The sequence below is a fragment of the Nipponia nippon genome, unplaced genomic scaffold (genome assembly GCF_047370975.1).
Source record: "Nipponia nippon isolate SJK-2023a ecotype South Korea unplaced genomic scaffold, ASM4737097v1 scaffold_20, whole genome shotgun sequence".
NCBI lineage: Eukaryota > Metazoa > Chordata > Aves > Pelecaniformes > Threskiornithidae > Nipponia > Nipponia nippon.
The window spans coordinates 6,584,662-6,599,144 of NW_028262337.1; the positions used below are offsets into that span (position 1 = coordinate 6,584,662).

General features: G+C 37.2%; 1 protein-coding gene across 2 annotated transcripts in view; it reads left to right on the top strand.

The window, feature by feature from the left end:
* RAB3C (RAB3C, member RAS oncogene family) overlaps positions 1-14,483 on the top strand; it is a 140,721-nt gene that overhangs the window by 8,372 nt on the left and 117,866 nt on the right. For both annotated transcript variants that reach the window (XR_015705246.1, XM_087759835.1), the window contains exon 2: positions 1,268-1,495. Coding sequence is in view for 1 of the 2 variants with exons in the window: in XM_087759835.1 (XP_087615961.1) it covers positions 1,268-1,495 (228 nt within the window). In the remaining variant the exon portion in view is untranslated. The remainder of the gene's footprint in view (positions 1-1,267; positions 1,496-14,483) is intronic.

Sequence of the window (14,483 nt, forward strand, 5' to 3'; positions counted from 1 at the left end):
TGCCTCTTCAGTAGCCCAAAGAAGCTGGCATACTGTACTGTGAGACAGCAGAATTAGTTCAGAAAATTTATGCAGTAATTGAAATGCTGCTGAGAAGGTGGGTTAGTGTACAGCCCTCACCATGGTTCCAGCTGTCCTCTCTGATTGCCCAAATGCACTCTGAGATGTCTAACTTAGACAGTTTTGACGTGAGCTGCTTTGCCATAAACCTTTCTTTATGTTAGGATATGATGTCTATCTTTCTGTCTGAAAACAATGTGCAAAAGTGTTGCCCTTAGTATTACCAAACTCCAAGAATTTAAAATCCTGCCAAGCTCCCAAAATACTTGAGATTTTTTCTTAAAAAGCATATCAGGTGAAACACGACCTCCTTCTAAGTTCTTTATTTTTGCCATCTGTTTTTTGAGCATCCCAGGTAGAATTTTGGTCAGGTTTTCAAGTTAATCTCTGCAACTCTCCTGAAAACCAAAAGTGTACTTTTTTATAAAGTACATGGAACCCATGATCTTTGAAGTCCCTAGAGCAAAATAAACTTGCTATTTAGCCGTATTCAGTAATCTGTGCTTATTCAGGTGTTTTCTATAGTTTAGAAACTGTATTTTAAGGACTCAAATTTGAAAACATTGACAACTTCCACTTATGGTGACATTGCATTAACATTGCAAATTCCAAAACTATGAAATAGACTAGAACTAGAAAAAATCAAGACCTTATTTCAGAGGTATATACCCAACTCACTATTTAATGGTATGGTAACTGAAAGCTGGTAAAGGCAAAATGCTTTGAATAAGGTTACAGGCATTACAAAAGACAGCGGCATATTTACAGTAAAATAAATGGTTCAAGAATTTTATCAGATATAAAACATAGTAAGGTTTTGCTTGGAAATATACCTCCTGTGTCATGATGGAGCATTGATCTCTTATTTCCTTCTTGTACAAGTGAAGTATCTTTGTCTATATTTTCAGTGTCTATTTCATTGATCACACTTTCTGAAGGTAGATCTTTTTAATGATATACTCAAGAACTGTCCTGGATTTTTAGAATTTTTTTTTTTTTTTGTACCAGTCAGCAGTGTTGTTTGCATCCTTTTTTCCAACTGGAATTATTACCATGGATACAAGAATCTTAAAAAGAATTAAACCTCTGTGGACTTCTTCTTGAGTTCATTCATATCTGGTATCAAAAACTTCAATAAAATCTGAGTGTTTCCAGTTTTATATGATACCAGAGACAATAAACTATTTCTTTTTATTTTGAATTACAGATGGCATCTGCTCAAGATTCCAGATATGGCCAGAAAGATACATCTGACCAGAACTTTGATTACATGTTCAAACTGCTCATTATCGGCAACAGCAGCGTTGGGAAAACCTCCTTTTTGTTCCGATATGCTGATGATTCCTTTACGTCTGCATTTGTAAGCACGGTTGGGATCGATTTCAAAGTAAAAACAGTTTTCAAAAATGAAAAAAGAATTAAGCTACAGATTTGGGTAAGCCAAAAATAATAATTCTATGAACTAAACAAGCCATAGCAGTTTGATAGACAGCATTTAAGATACTGTAGGTTTGCACTGAATGTCATAACCTTTACATATATATAAATATATATATGTAGCATAGTAATGAAAAAGCAGTAAATTATTTCCTGCATCATTTTTCTGTCTTGAATAATAGAGTGTAGACAGTATTTTTAACGTATTGAAGTGCAGCAGAGCATATATTCAGAGTTAAATTCCACTAAGCAATAACACAGGTTGACACATATTGATATCTGTGCAGTAAGGTATAAACTGTGCAATCTCTAGGCTATTAAAAGTGATACACGTCATTAAAAAGTACCTGGAAATACCAGTTGGGATCTGGTTTCTTCCCACAAAAATTATAAATTTATGTAGGAGCTATGATAGTGGATGCATAACAGAAGGCATATTTTTTTGCTCTGTTAGTTATGTTTGTCATCCTGATCACCTGAAACATCTTCCTTCTTCTGCTGAGGAAGAAAAGGTGTGGAAAGAAAGAGTGTAACAGCTGTGTTGCCCAAGTGTACAAACACCCTCGTCCCTTGCCTACACCTTAGAGATGGTAGAAAGATGCTAAATGTAGGAAAGTGTGATGCCATGGAATAGGTGTTCTTTTCTGCAAACTTTCCTCAGAAAGAAAGGATAGCCAAAACTTATTTATGCAGGAGCCACTGATGCTCACATGTCCTAATTCTTGGGTGATAGGGTGATACTCATTTAAAGGAGAGGGAGGGATAGCAGAACATTTAACAATGTGGGACCTGGAGTTAAAGCTTCAGGTCTTTGCCATCTTCCTTGGGTGGCTGAAGATTTTGAGCAATGTTTCCTTTGTGAGATATTCATAACAGCCTTATTAACCAAGATTTTCTTTTTTGTGCATGAATACAAGTCATTTAAAAATTTATTTAATGACAGGCAGCCATTAAATATTAGGAAACCTGGGATCAAATACAACAAGTTCACCTAACACGTTTTGAACAGCAGATAAATTGGGTATCTTTTTAATATGGCACAAAGGTGAATTTCCCAGAGTTGTCTAGGCTATATCTCGTTCATGTCTTTTTAGGTAGGCTTCAGCCCTTGATATCTCAAATGATTTGTTCTGTGCCCGCTAGGAACTGGAACACGGGCTCTTTGCCTCTCAACTTCTCTACATTTTTAAGCTTAGATTCTTGCTATTATCATGAGCATAACAGTGCTACATACTAAGTAACTGTATGTCATGTGCATGCTTTCACTGCAGTAACTTGCTAGTTTCGTTGTAGTACTTTAATGTTGGAGATCACATGGTAATTCACATTGATACTACCTTATTATTTTTTATAATGGCACAATAAAATTGTGTTCACATTATAGTCTTTACACAGTTCTTTTAATCATCAAGTATCCTCTACAATAGATTTTATTGTTCATGTCTGCAACAGCAGCAACGTTAGTTTACGACGTATTAATGTGATTAGTTTGACACCAAGTATATTTCTCGTAATGCCTCTCCACAGCAGACTACAAATATGTGCTTGGCTCAAAGCAGTCCATTAATCTAAATGGGTTCAGGGCTATCCATGGCATAGAGAGGATGTAGCAGCTGTATTCTTGCCAACTGGAATAAACTTGCACTTCTAGCAAAACAAACATTTTGTTGTTCTTTGCATGGCAGTAACATGCAGTGTCTAAATGGTCTCTGACAGTCCTGCAATTGAAATGGGTGAAACAAACACAAGGGCTCCATGTCCCTTAGGGAAGTGGGAACAGAGGCTCAGAGCATGGAAGAGACCTTCCTAAAGTCACCTACCAGGACGTGAGGTTAGAGACAGGACTTCAGATCTTACTTTCATACTAAAGCTTTTTACCCCAGCCAGCACTGCATCTTGGTTTGTTATTTTTTTTTCCCATTCAAATTTTAATGCCAGTTCTTAAAAGGCCTTGTCATATTGCCAAATTAACCCAAATTGCAACAGCTCACTATTGCTGTTCGCACTTTTTAGACTGAGAATTCTGCATTGGAGCATTGTGTTGCAGTTATGCTTGCGAGTAAATTAGTTGACTGTTGCACCTCTGGGACCTTAAATAAAATCAGTTAAGTATCTCAGAAAGCTATTCTAGTGCATGAAATCTGAAATAGAGCACTATTATCCCATCTCATAAGCTATATCAGCAGCCATGTTGTTAGATAAAATATAAAATTGAATGAGTCATAGTGAGTGTGATTTGATGTTAATTCTGAGTAGAAACATGCATGAGGTTATAACACTTCCTTCAGAATCATAGGCAAAGTATTTGGTGACATCATGTGGTAAATGATATTCACCATATATGAAATAAAATATTCTGAAAAATCTCACAGGTTTGATTAGTCAGCAGAAACTGGAAGTGCAACTTTAAAATGTGTTCTGAATGACAAGATCGGAACTGAATTACTTTGCTATGTACTGCAGTGAAGAAATACATGGAATGCCACTGCTCTGCTGTCCTTGCCTGGCAGTAAGATGCAGAAATGCGTAAATAGTAATGCTGTTAAGTCACTAAAATTCCCTAGCTAGAGACACAGTTAATCTAACGTGTCCTGTTAGAATTTTGTACATAGTCTTCTTGGCTAGACATTTAAAATTTGTGTTTAATAGCCCTTTGAGCATGATACTTTGTGTTTAACTTGAAGCATGTTGGAGCTTGAAACACTGATTTCTTCAGAGTAAGATTCTCATATGCTTACCAGTGAAGGGTGCAAGTTTGTTTGAACGTCAGCATGGGCGCTCAAGGAAGCAGATTCATTATTTCTTAACAAAATTCACTGTGTGATTATCACAGATGAACTAGCACAGGTTAAAAGGTTAAATACTGGGATGCCCTGCAGATCTTTAGTTTGTTTGAGGTTTTTTCTTGCTTTGAGGCAATGGTGTCTTATTCTTGGATTCAAAGGACCTGAATTGAATTGTCTTCTTTCATTGTTCAAGTCAGGGAGAATGGGGCTCTCTCTAGTACTGACCGTTATATCTCTTTCATATGGTCAGAAAGAGCCTGCTGGGAACGCTGTAACGTTTGCTTTTTTCCCTTCTGAGCCAAACACCTTCTTTCCACAATATATCTTACTGGAATTGAGAGATACTCAGAGTTCAAGTGCTATATTCATTAGTGATAGCACATTACCTTGTCATAGCACCACCAGCTGGCCTGAAATTTTGTTTCACAGCAAGTTATAAATGTGACAACCCTGGTATGGACATTATGAAGGCAGCATATTAACAGTTTTTTTACCTTTTAAAGGAGAGAAATCCATAAAAAAGGCACTTTACCTAAAAAGATATTGATTTCTCAACAGAAACTACAATAAATTTTGGAAAGGAATTGTGCATGTATGTAGCACATACCTGCATAGGATAAAAGTCCATCAGAGGGCTCTAGGATGTTTTACAGTGTCAAATAATAAACAGCAATAAATTTTTCCTTTATTTGGTTTGAGCTAGTAATATTAAAGGGATGGGATTGGAAGGCTTTAAGATTCTTTTGGTTTCAAACTGCTAGATTTCAAATTATGTTGAATTAAAAAAAATTGCTTGTCAATACTAATTCTGACAAAAATAGCTCAGAGGTGTAAATCAGAAAATAAAATTAAGTTTAACCTTAGAAATCTATCACTGTATTCACTGTATAAATCACTACATTCAGTATACCTTGTAGCTGTGATGCCATAAAGATTTGCATTACTTTTGTAAACTCTGCCAATGGTTTAATAGAAATAATAGACTGCAAGAGCTTATGGAGAAAATATAGGCTAATTTGGAGAGCAGAATATGTTAGCTAATGTTTGTCAAAATAAATCATTAGAATGGGGGAAAAAAAGGAAAAATAAAGTGCAGATATTGATTCCTAGAAAACAGAATAAGATTTACAAAGACAGGTCAACATATTTGTTTAACTGACATACCACATCTTTAGCTCATGTTTAAAATTTACTTGATCAGAACTCCCAGTGATTTCTAACTGATTTCAGTACAAATTTTGTTTGAGGAATAAAGCATCAAGTTTTCCCTCTCTGATCTGTTTATTACACGAAAATGTTCTAACTGCATTCATACAGCAATGTTCACATAGTTTCTATCTGATTGCAGCACTTTGGGGCAAGTATCAAATAAGAACACGGCACCTCCTTTTGTGGCTTAGATGGCTTTTCCCTGGGACTAGTCATAGACTTCATGGACTAGGTACAATGATCACACACAAATAAAAGATATCCTCCTAAAGAAGACAGTGTAAGAGCTGCTTGTGTCAGCATATCCTTCCTAGAACTGTGTGTGACAGTTTCATTTGATACCCAAAATGTTGCTGTCTTCACATCGACTGTTTCCTGTAAATTGTCATAGGGCTTAGGGACTAAGTGAGGACTAGGTTTTATACACTGAATGAGAAAATCCAATGTGATCATTCAATAATTAAGATTATAGTAGCTGTTAAACAAAAAAATCAATAAATGTTAGGCACCTGAGGTTTTGCTCTACAAGCTCCCTAACAGTGCTTTAGCAGTAAAAAAGGGTTCAGTTAAAATGAGAATAATAATTTTGTGTGTGTGTATGTGTGTGTGCTAGAGGGGTCTGTGGGAGTACCAGTATGAATGAAAATTGCCTTGGTATTGAAGTCTTGAAGGGGTATCCTGCAGTAACTTGCAAGTGTGGAGGCAGTGCAATATTGCAGAAATATCCTGTAACAGTGACTAAGGCTATAGCATCAGTGCAAGAATCACTAAATACACTAGTTCAGAAGAAAGGTAGTGAAAGCTGAAGCAATAAAAGAGGAGTTAAGAGTAGCATGTGGAGATAGTGGATAGCGAGTGTAGCAAATGTTTCATCACAGGAATTTCAGGGCCTGATTTTGTCACATCTGACTCATCTGAGTATTTTTAATTGGTATGATAGCCACATCAAAGTTTATTTCATGATTCCTTTCTCAGGTGCTGGTGACAACGTGTAGCTCCTGCTTTAAATACACAGATCTCAGTCAGAGAACCACCAGGAGTTTTTAATCTTTGTGTAGCTTGGGCATCTTAATTACTTACAGAAGTTGTATACTTTCCTTAATTTAGGGATTCTTAGTGCTCTCTTTACCTTGCCCTGTTTATTCTGTATTCTGTTTCTTGTACCTGTTCTTCTGTTTATATTAAAGTTGCACCCATGGATCCAGTTCAGCTCAGGTTTCCATTGTTTTAGGTAAGTAGCCAAGAAAACAATGGTTGAATAGTTCACTTTTAGCCAGTCAAGTGGGAATGAACAGGTGGGAAGGGCAGATGGCTAATGTAGATATTTGCTGGGGAAAAGAAAACTGCTTACTTAAAAAGCAGACAAGACAGCTTCCTTTTCTCTAACCTTTAGTAGATGCTAGTAGTTTATATAATCTGTATAATGTATACATAATGTAAGTAGTTTATGTAGCTTAAAGTTTAAAGACATCAGAGCAGAAGGAAATATAAGCAGAGACTGAAAAGATAATATGTGTGTTATTTGAAGTTTGACTACAATTGCTCATACAATGAGGCATGATGTGAGAGAAAGCACCAAAGAGTCTGAGTGAGAATGGGACCAAGAGGTTATGAGACAGGACACCATAAATGGTGTAAAAACTCAGAAACAGTTCCAGGTACTACGTGTGATGGCTTGTATTATTTCCTTGCAAATCACACTGCAAAAGCGGTAACAGATGTGATTCTACAGTCCTTTACTGGAAAACACAAAACTGAACTCTGTAAAACTTTTTGCAAGAAATGCTACCTTGGGATCTATGCTGGGTGCAAAATATAGATGCATCCATTATAAACAGTACACATCTTGTAAAACTACTTGACGTATTTCCTGTATAGAACCAGGGCCCAGTCTTCAGAGCCAAGGAAGATCTTGGCAATGTAAAAGGCATACACAGTTCAGATGGACTTCAGTGCAAAGAGCACGTGCTGTATGCTTTGTGAGACTGGCCACGTTGGCCAGTGATGGCACTTTCAAAATTTATATGCTTTTATTTAAAAAGTAGCACTGGCTATTCAAATATTGATGTGACATTACAATTTTATTGCTTTAAAAAGCACATGTCTTGAGGATTTCAAACATTGGCTCTAAACCCAACTCAAAAAAAGGATGGTACCTATCACTTCAGCACCCTGGGTAGAAAGCCCTGTGGCCTGCTGCCCTGTGCTTGCTGTTACACTCATACACACCAAAGTGGTTGCAAACTCTGGCCTCAGATAGTTTGGAGAGGAAACTTGAGGTAAATGTGCAACTGTAACTAGCATTAAATTCCCCTATTTTTCCCAATATTTCAATGGTTTTGTAAAAGCCTTCTGTAATATTAGGTCAAAAAACTTTGTAAAAGTTCTGTGCTTTACAACCTCCCCCCATTGCCTACTTCAGTAATTTTGCTGTATAGCTTTGCTTGCAGCATAGAAATCAGGTCCCTGTGACCAGCTTAGCACTATATATATCAGCTGGACTTTAAATATTCTTTAACAAAGGCTCCTCTTGTCAGTGAAACGATACATCTATATTCAAAGGCAAAGATTAATTGGAAAGAGAAGGTGGCATTTAGCATAATTAAAATTCTAAGTAAGGGTTATCTTGATGTTTAAGTGGAAAGTTCCATGGGGATTCTTTAAAAGAAACTGAACTAGTTTAAGACACTTTTCTGTAGTGTGTCTTAGGCAGTTTTCTTCATCGGACTCCTGGGAAATGCATCTTTCCATCGTTTAGGCCAAAAAATCATTATCCTGCCAGACCTAAAGTAATTGCAGTTTCCCCTAACCCATCACCAGGAAGTCTGGTGTAACATTTTTTCATCTGCCTTTGCCTTCCACATCATGATCTGTGAGTCACCAGCTTTTCCCATGTAGGGAAGCACATACCAGCGGAAGAAGTGTCATGGATCAGCACTTACATGTGTGCAAGCATCATATAGAAGCTACATAGGCTCCTTAAAAACTGGTGATGAGAAAGGGAAAGGGAAGACAGAAAAGTCTTTCATATATGTGTATCTGAACAGCAAGATCTTTGATTTTGCTCGAAGTGAGGAGTCAGGATGGGAAGGAAAAGGAATGGAATGATTTTGGTGTGATAGGGGTCTGAAGCAAGAACAGTAACCTTAGGCTAATGTTGAAAAATAAATGAGCTATTTTAATTGTTCAGGCTCAATAAAATCCAGAGAAATCTGACAGTATACTTTAAACTGTGAGATGCAACTTATGCTTACTAAGCTATAGTTTTAAGAAGCAAGAATAAGTCTATTTCTAAAATGAAATTAATGTTGACAGCATTCCTTAAAATGAAATCAACCATGCTACTAGGTCCTGTGAACCATTTTAGCGGCACATTTAAGACATCTATGCAGCTGCAGTAAATCTACAAAGAAGAAAAAAAAAGCCCATGCAGGCTCTTTGCTGCATTTTAATAAGATTCGTGTTGTAGATTAGAGCAAAATGTTGCACTCTTGCTGTGCAGTTGTTGCTTTGAAATCGGGGAACCAGAGCCTTGGATGGGAGCCATAAAGTAAATACCATGAAAAGGGGAGTGTAGAAACAGTATTTAAAGCTCACTTTTGCATTCTCCTGCTGCTCAGTGCAAGCTGTTTCCCTGTGCTATGTTGGAACAGCTTGAAGTAATTCTGAAATTATGCTGGGTTGAGAAGGGCACAAATGACTGAGGGAGGATGGGGGTCACACAAAAGCAACTCATTTTTATTTAACACTACCCAGTTTGCATTATGTTCTGGAAGTAAGCTTAAGTGCATTTTGTAAGAAGCCAAAGCCATAAGGGACTCTGTGTCACATCAGGATAATGTTTGTAGTAGCTATCACATTATGGACAATCCACTCAGCTTTTACATGTGAAATGATAACATCAAGCACAACAGCATCCCTGGAGGATTTAGCTCTGGACTTACATTGTTATTTCTTGGTCAGCTAAGAAAAATCAATTAGAATATTGGTTGCATTTTTTTCTAGTACAGAAGCTGCTTTTTCCACTTTTCTTTCTTTTTAGTGTAGTGGAAGGCTAATCTCCTTCAATCTTTTCTGAATAAATATATTGTTCTTCTGTAATCATCTAGGTATTTTCTGGTTTAACCCAGATTGTTTTATTACTCCCTGCTCATAAACAAATTCTTTCCACTGTTTTTACCTTTTATGACTTTATTTATTCATTAATTGCAGTTTGAGAAATACAGAGAATTCTGCCTCAATGAATTCAGTAAACAACTCAGATGGAAGTTGTTGATGGTGTAATTTAGACAACTTGTTTACTCTAAAATTAAGATGGTACCTAGGTATAGGGAGTTCTTACTTTCCTGCCCATTGGGTTATTATTTAGGTGTATTTATAAAAAGAAAAAGGAATTTAGGTCTGTCATAGGAAATCAATTGTTCTGTTCTGACAGCGAGAATGATACTTGGTGGACATTTTTGCCCCCTATGTATACATTGGTTACTATTGACTTTGGTTTATTTTATCTGGAAATAAAGCCAGCCCTGCAGAAAGGAGTATGAAGTAACCTCTCATAGCGGTTTCTGGTTTTCCTTTCTGAATGGTTTGGTCTGTCATACTGGCTAGCAAGGCCTATATTTGTTCAGCTTAATGAATCATTCTAGGATGAGCTGAGCTAAAAAAAGCCTATAAGTGTAATATTTTATAATTCTATAGTCATCTATAATTAGGACTTGTATTTTCTGCAGTGTCCTGAAATCTTCTGGGGCTGCTTATTTCTGACCTGTTCTCTAAAAGATATTCAAATTCTAGTCATCATATCAGACTTCTTAACAGCAATAAGTGCAATTTACTTCAACTGTAATTTCTCTGGAGAAATCTGTTTGTGATTAGGGTTCCTAGATTTTAGTGGATATGATCACACATGAGACAGCTTCACCTATGCTAACTGTGAACTAGAAATGCGAGAGTGAAGTGTGGAAACATCCCAGCTGGCTGGATGTAAATGTAAGATTCTTTAACTGGAATCAAGGAAATTTCCTGGAGAAGATGGAGTTTAGTAATGAAAAGAAGTGTGGGTAAGGAACTAATGACAAGCTGTCTTAAAAGGAGAGGACATCTGACTTAGAATGCATTGTGGAAAGGTTTTAGGACTTAAACAGTTAGTGAACTTAATACATAATAGGTATATGCTAATAAAATTTGTTAATGATGGGAAGATGGGAAGTCTTACCGCTATAGAAGAGGATCAGTATACCATACAGAAAAAAATAGTCACTTTCAAGCGTCAAGTAATAGAAATATAATTTAATTTAACAGTACCAAATTGGGCACTTTGGGAACAACAACAAGAAATTATTTTATCAGCTAGAAGTTACTCAGTTAGCAACCACTGAAGAAAGGTACAATCTGGGTATACAAGAAAGACAGAAGATTCCTACCAACCATCCACTGAAAAGCAGTTAATATGGCTCTTGCATGTGCCTGGTGAAGTATTTCCAGAGGAAATGGGACTATTCCATTATCTACTGCACTGGAGATATTTTGTATGGAGAAAGGAACTCAAACTGAAGACAGGTGCAGAAAAACCCTATTGTAATGAGTAGAGGAACTAAAGGAAATAGAAAGAAACAAAAAGTGTGGCTTTTTTACTCCAGAAAACAAAGGCAAGACTAGTGCTTTGTTTTTTGATGAAGTAATTTTTTTTCAATAAATATACTTAATTTTGCCCAAAACGCACAATTCTCTGCTGAGAAAGAGTTTGGATGGGAAAAATGTGTAGGCAGGCCTATTGTTTACATGACATCAATGTGCTGTTAGAAGAAACCTGTAACAAATGGACAGGACATGCACTGGTGGTCTGCGTAACACACAGAGGCATTCATGAATTGCCTTAGAAAGCATGTGTGGAGGTGGGCTGACAAATGGCACATGCACTGTTCTGAATGCTCCCAATTGCTCCCTCCCCAAACACACAGTGGAAATCAATGCTTGTCTGACATTTTGTATACGGCAGTGGTCTTACTTGCAGCACCTCAAAGACTCAAGTATTTGTCTTGCTTCATGTCCATGAGACACCAGCCTTCCTCCTGTTCTTATTTAGGCTGAATTCCTTTTGGAAAGTCCATCCATGCAGGTGCTAAGAATGCTTTTTTCACAGTGCTCTGCTTCAGGCAGTTTAATGAAATAAGGGGGTCAGAATAGTGTCATTAGCTGGCTGCATCCCATGAGATAGAGCTGGTGGTAGGTAGGAAGAGTCATAACAGAAGCGTGACTTGAGAGCGATCAACAGGATATCAATTTGGTCATTGGGTATGATGAGTCTGGTAGACAAAGAAACTCACTAGACAGCAGCTGAGTGTGAACATGTCTTTGCCATGTCGCAGGGAGTATAGAATCTATCAGGGTAGAAAGGCATTAAAAAGATCATATAATAGCAAGGGGGGTTATAGTTGCTTTGGCTGGGAAATGGAAAGGCTGAGAAAAAACAGTGTTGTGCTAATTAGAGGGGAAGAGAGAAAAAAATGATGTGATTGAAGCATATATGAGGAGTCCTGTGAAAACGAATGTCAGGCCTGAAGCAAGGCAGTAATTAACAGCCTGAAGGATAAAAAGACCTTACAGAGAAGTCAGATAGTCCAGGAGAAATGCCTCTACACTGAAGACAATGAATGCCGTTATGATTGTACAGGAACAGGATTCTTAAAAGCTAAATGGAAGAAACAATGATAGAAGATGACATTTGTATGTAACACCCTTAATTGGACATCAGCTCTGGGGATTAAACTCCATATATAGTTAGAGCTAAAATCATGAGCACTTCTTGCTTTGAAAGGCTAAGACTGCCTACAGAAATGTCCTGTTGTAAACCAGCCATTATAAGGGCTGGTCTATATGAGAGGAATGAGCCTGTGATTTTAAAGGGATAGAAAGAAGAAAACCTGGAATCTCTTCATACATTCTGTCAGTCCTGTACGTGTGGATAAGCAATGCAAGTCTTTGCTAAAGGACATTGCACATGCTAAAAGTTTACATCACTTAAGAGAAGTCTGGGCAAATTCATGTAAGAGGTAGATACTCACTGAGAGTATTTATAGACATAGAAACTGCTTCTAGCTCAGAAAATCACAGAGCTGCATGTGGTTGGAGGTCAGGGGGATGTTGAAAGAATTATTGTATATGTCCACCTTGCGGTTACAATTTTCCCTAAGCATTTAATCATCAACACTGTGACAGAGGATACCGACTAGGTATACTTTTGATCTAACCCATCAAGACTGGTTGTACATTAATGTTTATTTACTTGTAAAACAGATCATTTTTTTGCATTCTTCCAGGAAAACCTTCCTTCTTTTTATGAAGCTATATTTCCTAGCTAGAAAAGTGCAAGAAAATTCAGTCACAGCCATTTTAATACTCAGGCCTCTGTCATGTACAAATGTGCCTTAACACTTTGAAAATAATCCAAGGAAACAGGAATTTTACCTGCCTGTCCCTTACAACAAGGTTTTCTGAGAGCTGTCATGTAGTAGTACACAAGTTGTCACAGAAGAGGTTGGAGGTGAGGCATGGCAGAACTGCAGTCTTCTTGTTTCATCAGGGTGAAAGATGCAGGTCAAGAACTGGGTAGATTCCAGGAAATCTTATGGTAATACTTGTGCTTTGATTCCCATTTTTAAAGTATTGCTAAGTGGCTAAAGTTGGTATAATTACCATGTAGTTCCTGATAGATTACATACTAGCTGTCTTTTGCTAAATTATAGAATTTCTTGACTTATTTTTAAGCCTCAGATATCACAGTCTATTTGCTTCTGAATTCCTTTAGAAATCTTAGGCCATAATGCAGTGGTTCTTAACCATTCATTTGGGCCCCCAGTGTCCTGTAGGACAGCCAGATGTGGTCTGTGCAATGACTGCAAACTAAAAATAAAATACATTCTCACAGATGTAAGCAAGGGAACAAAATGAGGGAAAATTAGTAGTTTAGATTATTAGCCCAACCTGTATTTGGCTAGAAATAAAAACTCTTGTGGGCATCTCTGAAAAATAAGTTGAGTAACCTTGACTTAGAAAGCCCTATTTTCCTTCTGCAAACATAGGAATGCTACTATCTCCTACCTCACTTGCAATAACTATTCTCTCTTGAGTTCTTAGTTTCTTTTTTCTTCTTCCTTTGTATAAACTATGGAGTTCACTCTGAACACAACACAGCACAGCCCTTGGGACTTAATGCTTTGATATTTTCCATTTTGTGTTGCTGCTAGGAAGTGAAATAGAATTGTAGGACTTCCCTTCTCTTTGCATATACAAGAAAAAGTAAATATTTACATCTTCTTTATAAGAGTGGGAGAAGGTTTTCAGGGAAGACTGGCTTTGGTTTGGATAAGGAGATTGTTGTATTTTTAACATGTTCTGGAAAGATGCTAGGTGCTGTCTCTGTTGACAATGGTGGACACATGTTCATCTACTACATCTTTTGTCTCAGTGCAACCGCTGTGCAAAGCAGTTTCCAGCACATACTGTACTACCACACAAAGGGTCTCAAACACAAAGCAATGACACAGGAGCACAGCATGGCAGCCCTCACATAGTAGAAACAGGCAATGTTTTTCTAACCTTTTTTAAGTTCAGGGGGGATTTTTTCTTTTCCCTTTTGCTTTTTTACCTGATTTACTTCCATGTAGTACAGTGAGAACATAAAGAGTACCCAGTGGGTTTGCCTAATGTTAGCTCAACTCCAGATAAACTCTACTGAGTGCAAAGGTAAATTTGTTTTTTTTTTCCCTATGTACAGAAGTTCTTAGGAAATAGGATCATTCTGCAGGCCAGGAGAATTCACTTCCTACAGCTGTTTCTTTCTGATTATGCAGAAGGGAGCCTGTGTTAATGATTTGACCAAATATAACTTTCAAGAGACCAAAATGAATGTATGTCTTTTGTGAGAACTTGAGTTTTCAAGAGCAGCACTCATCCTTTACTATGGCTATTTCTTTTGGAAGCATATAATTA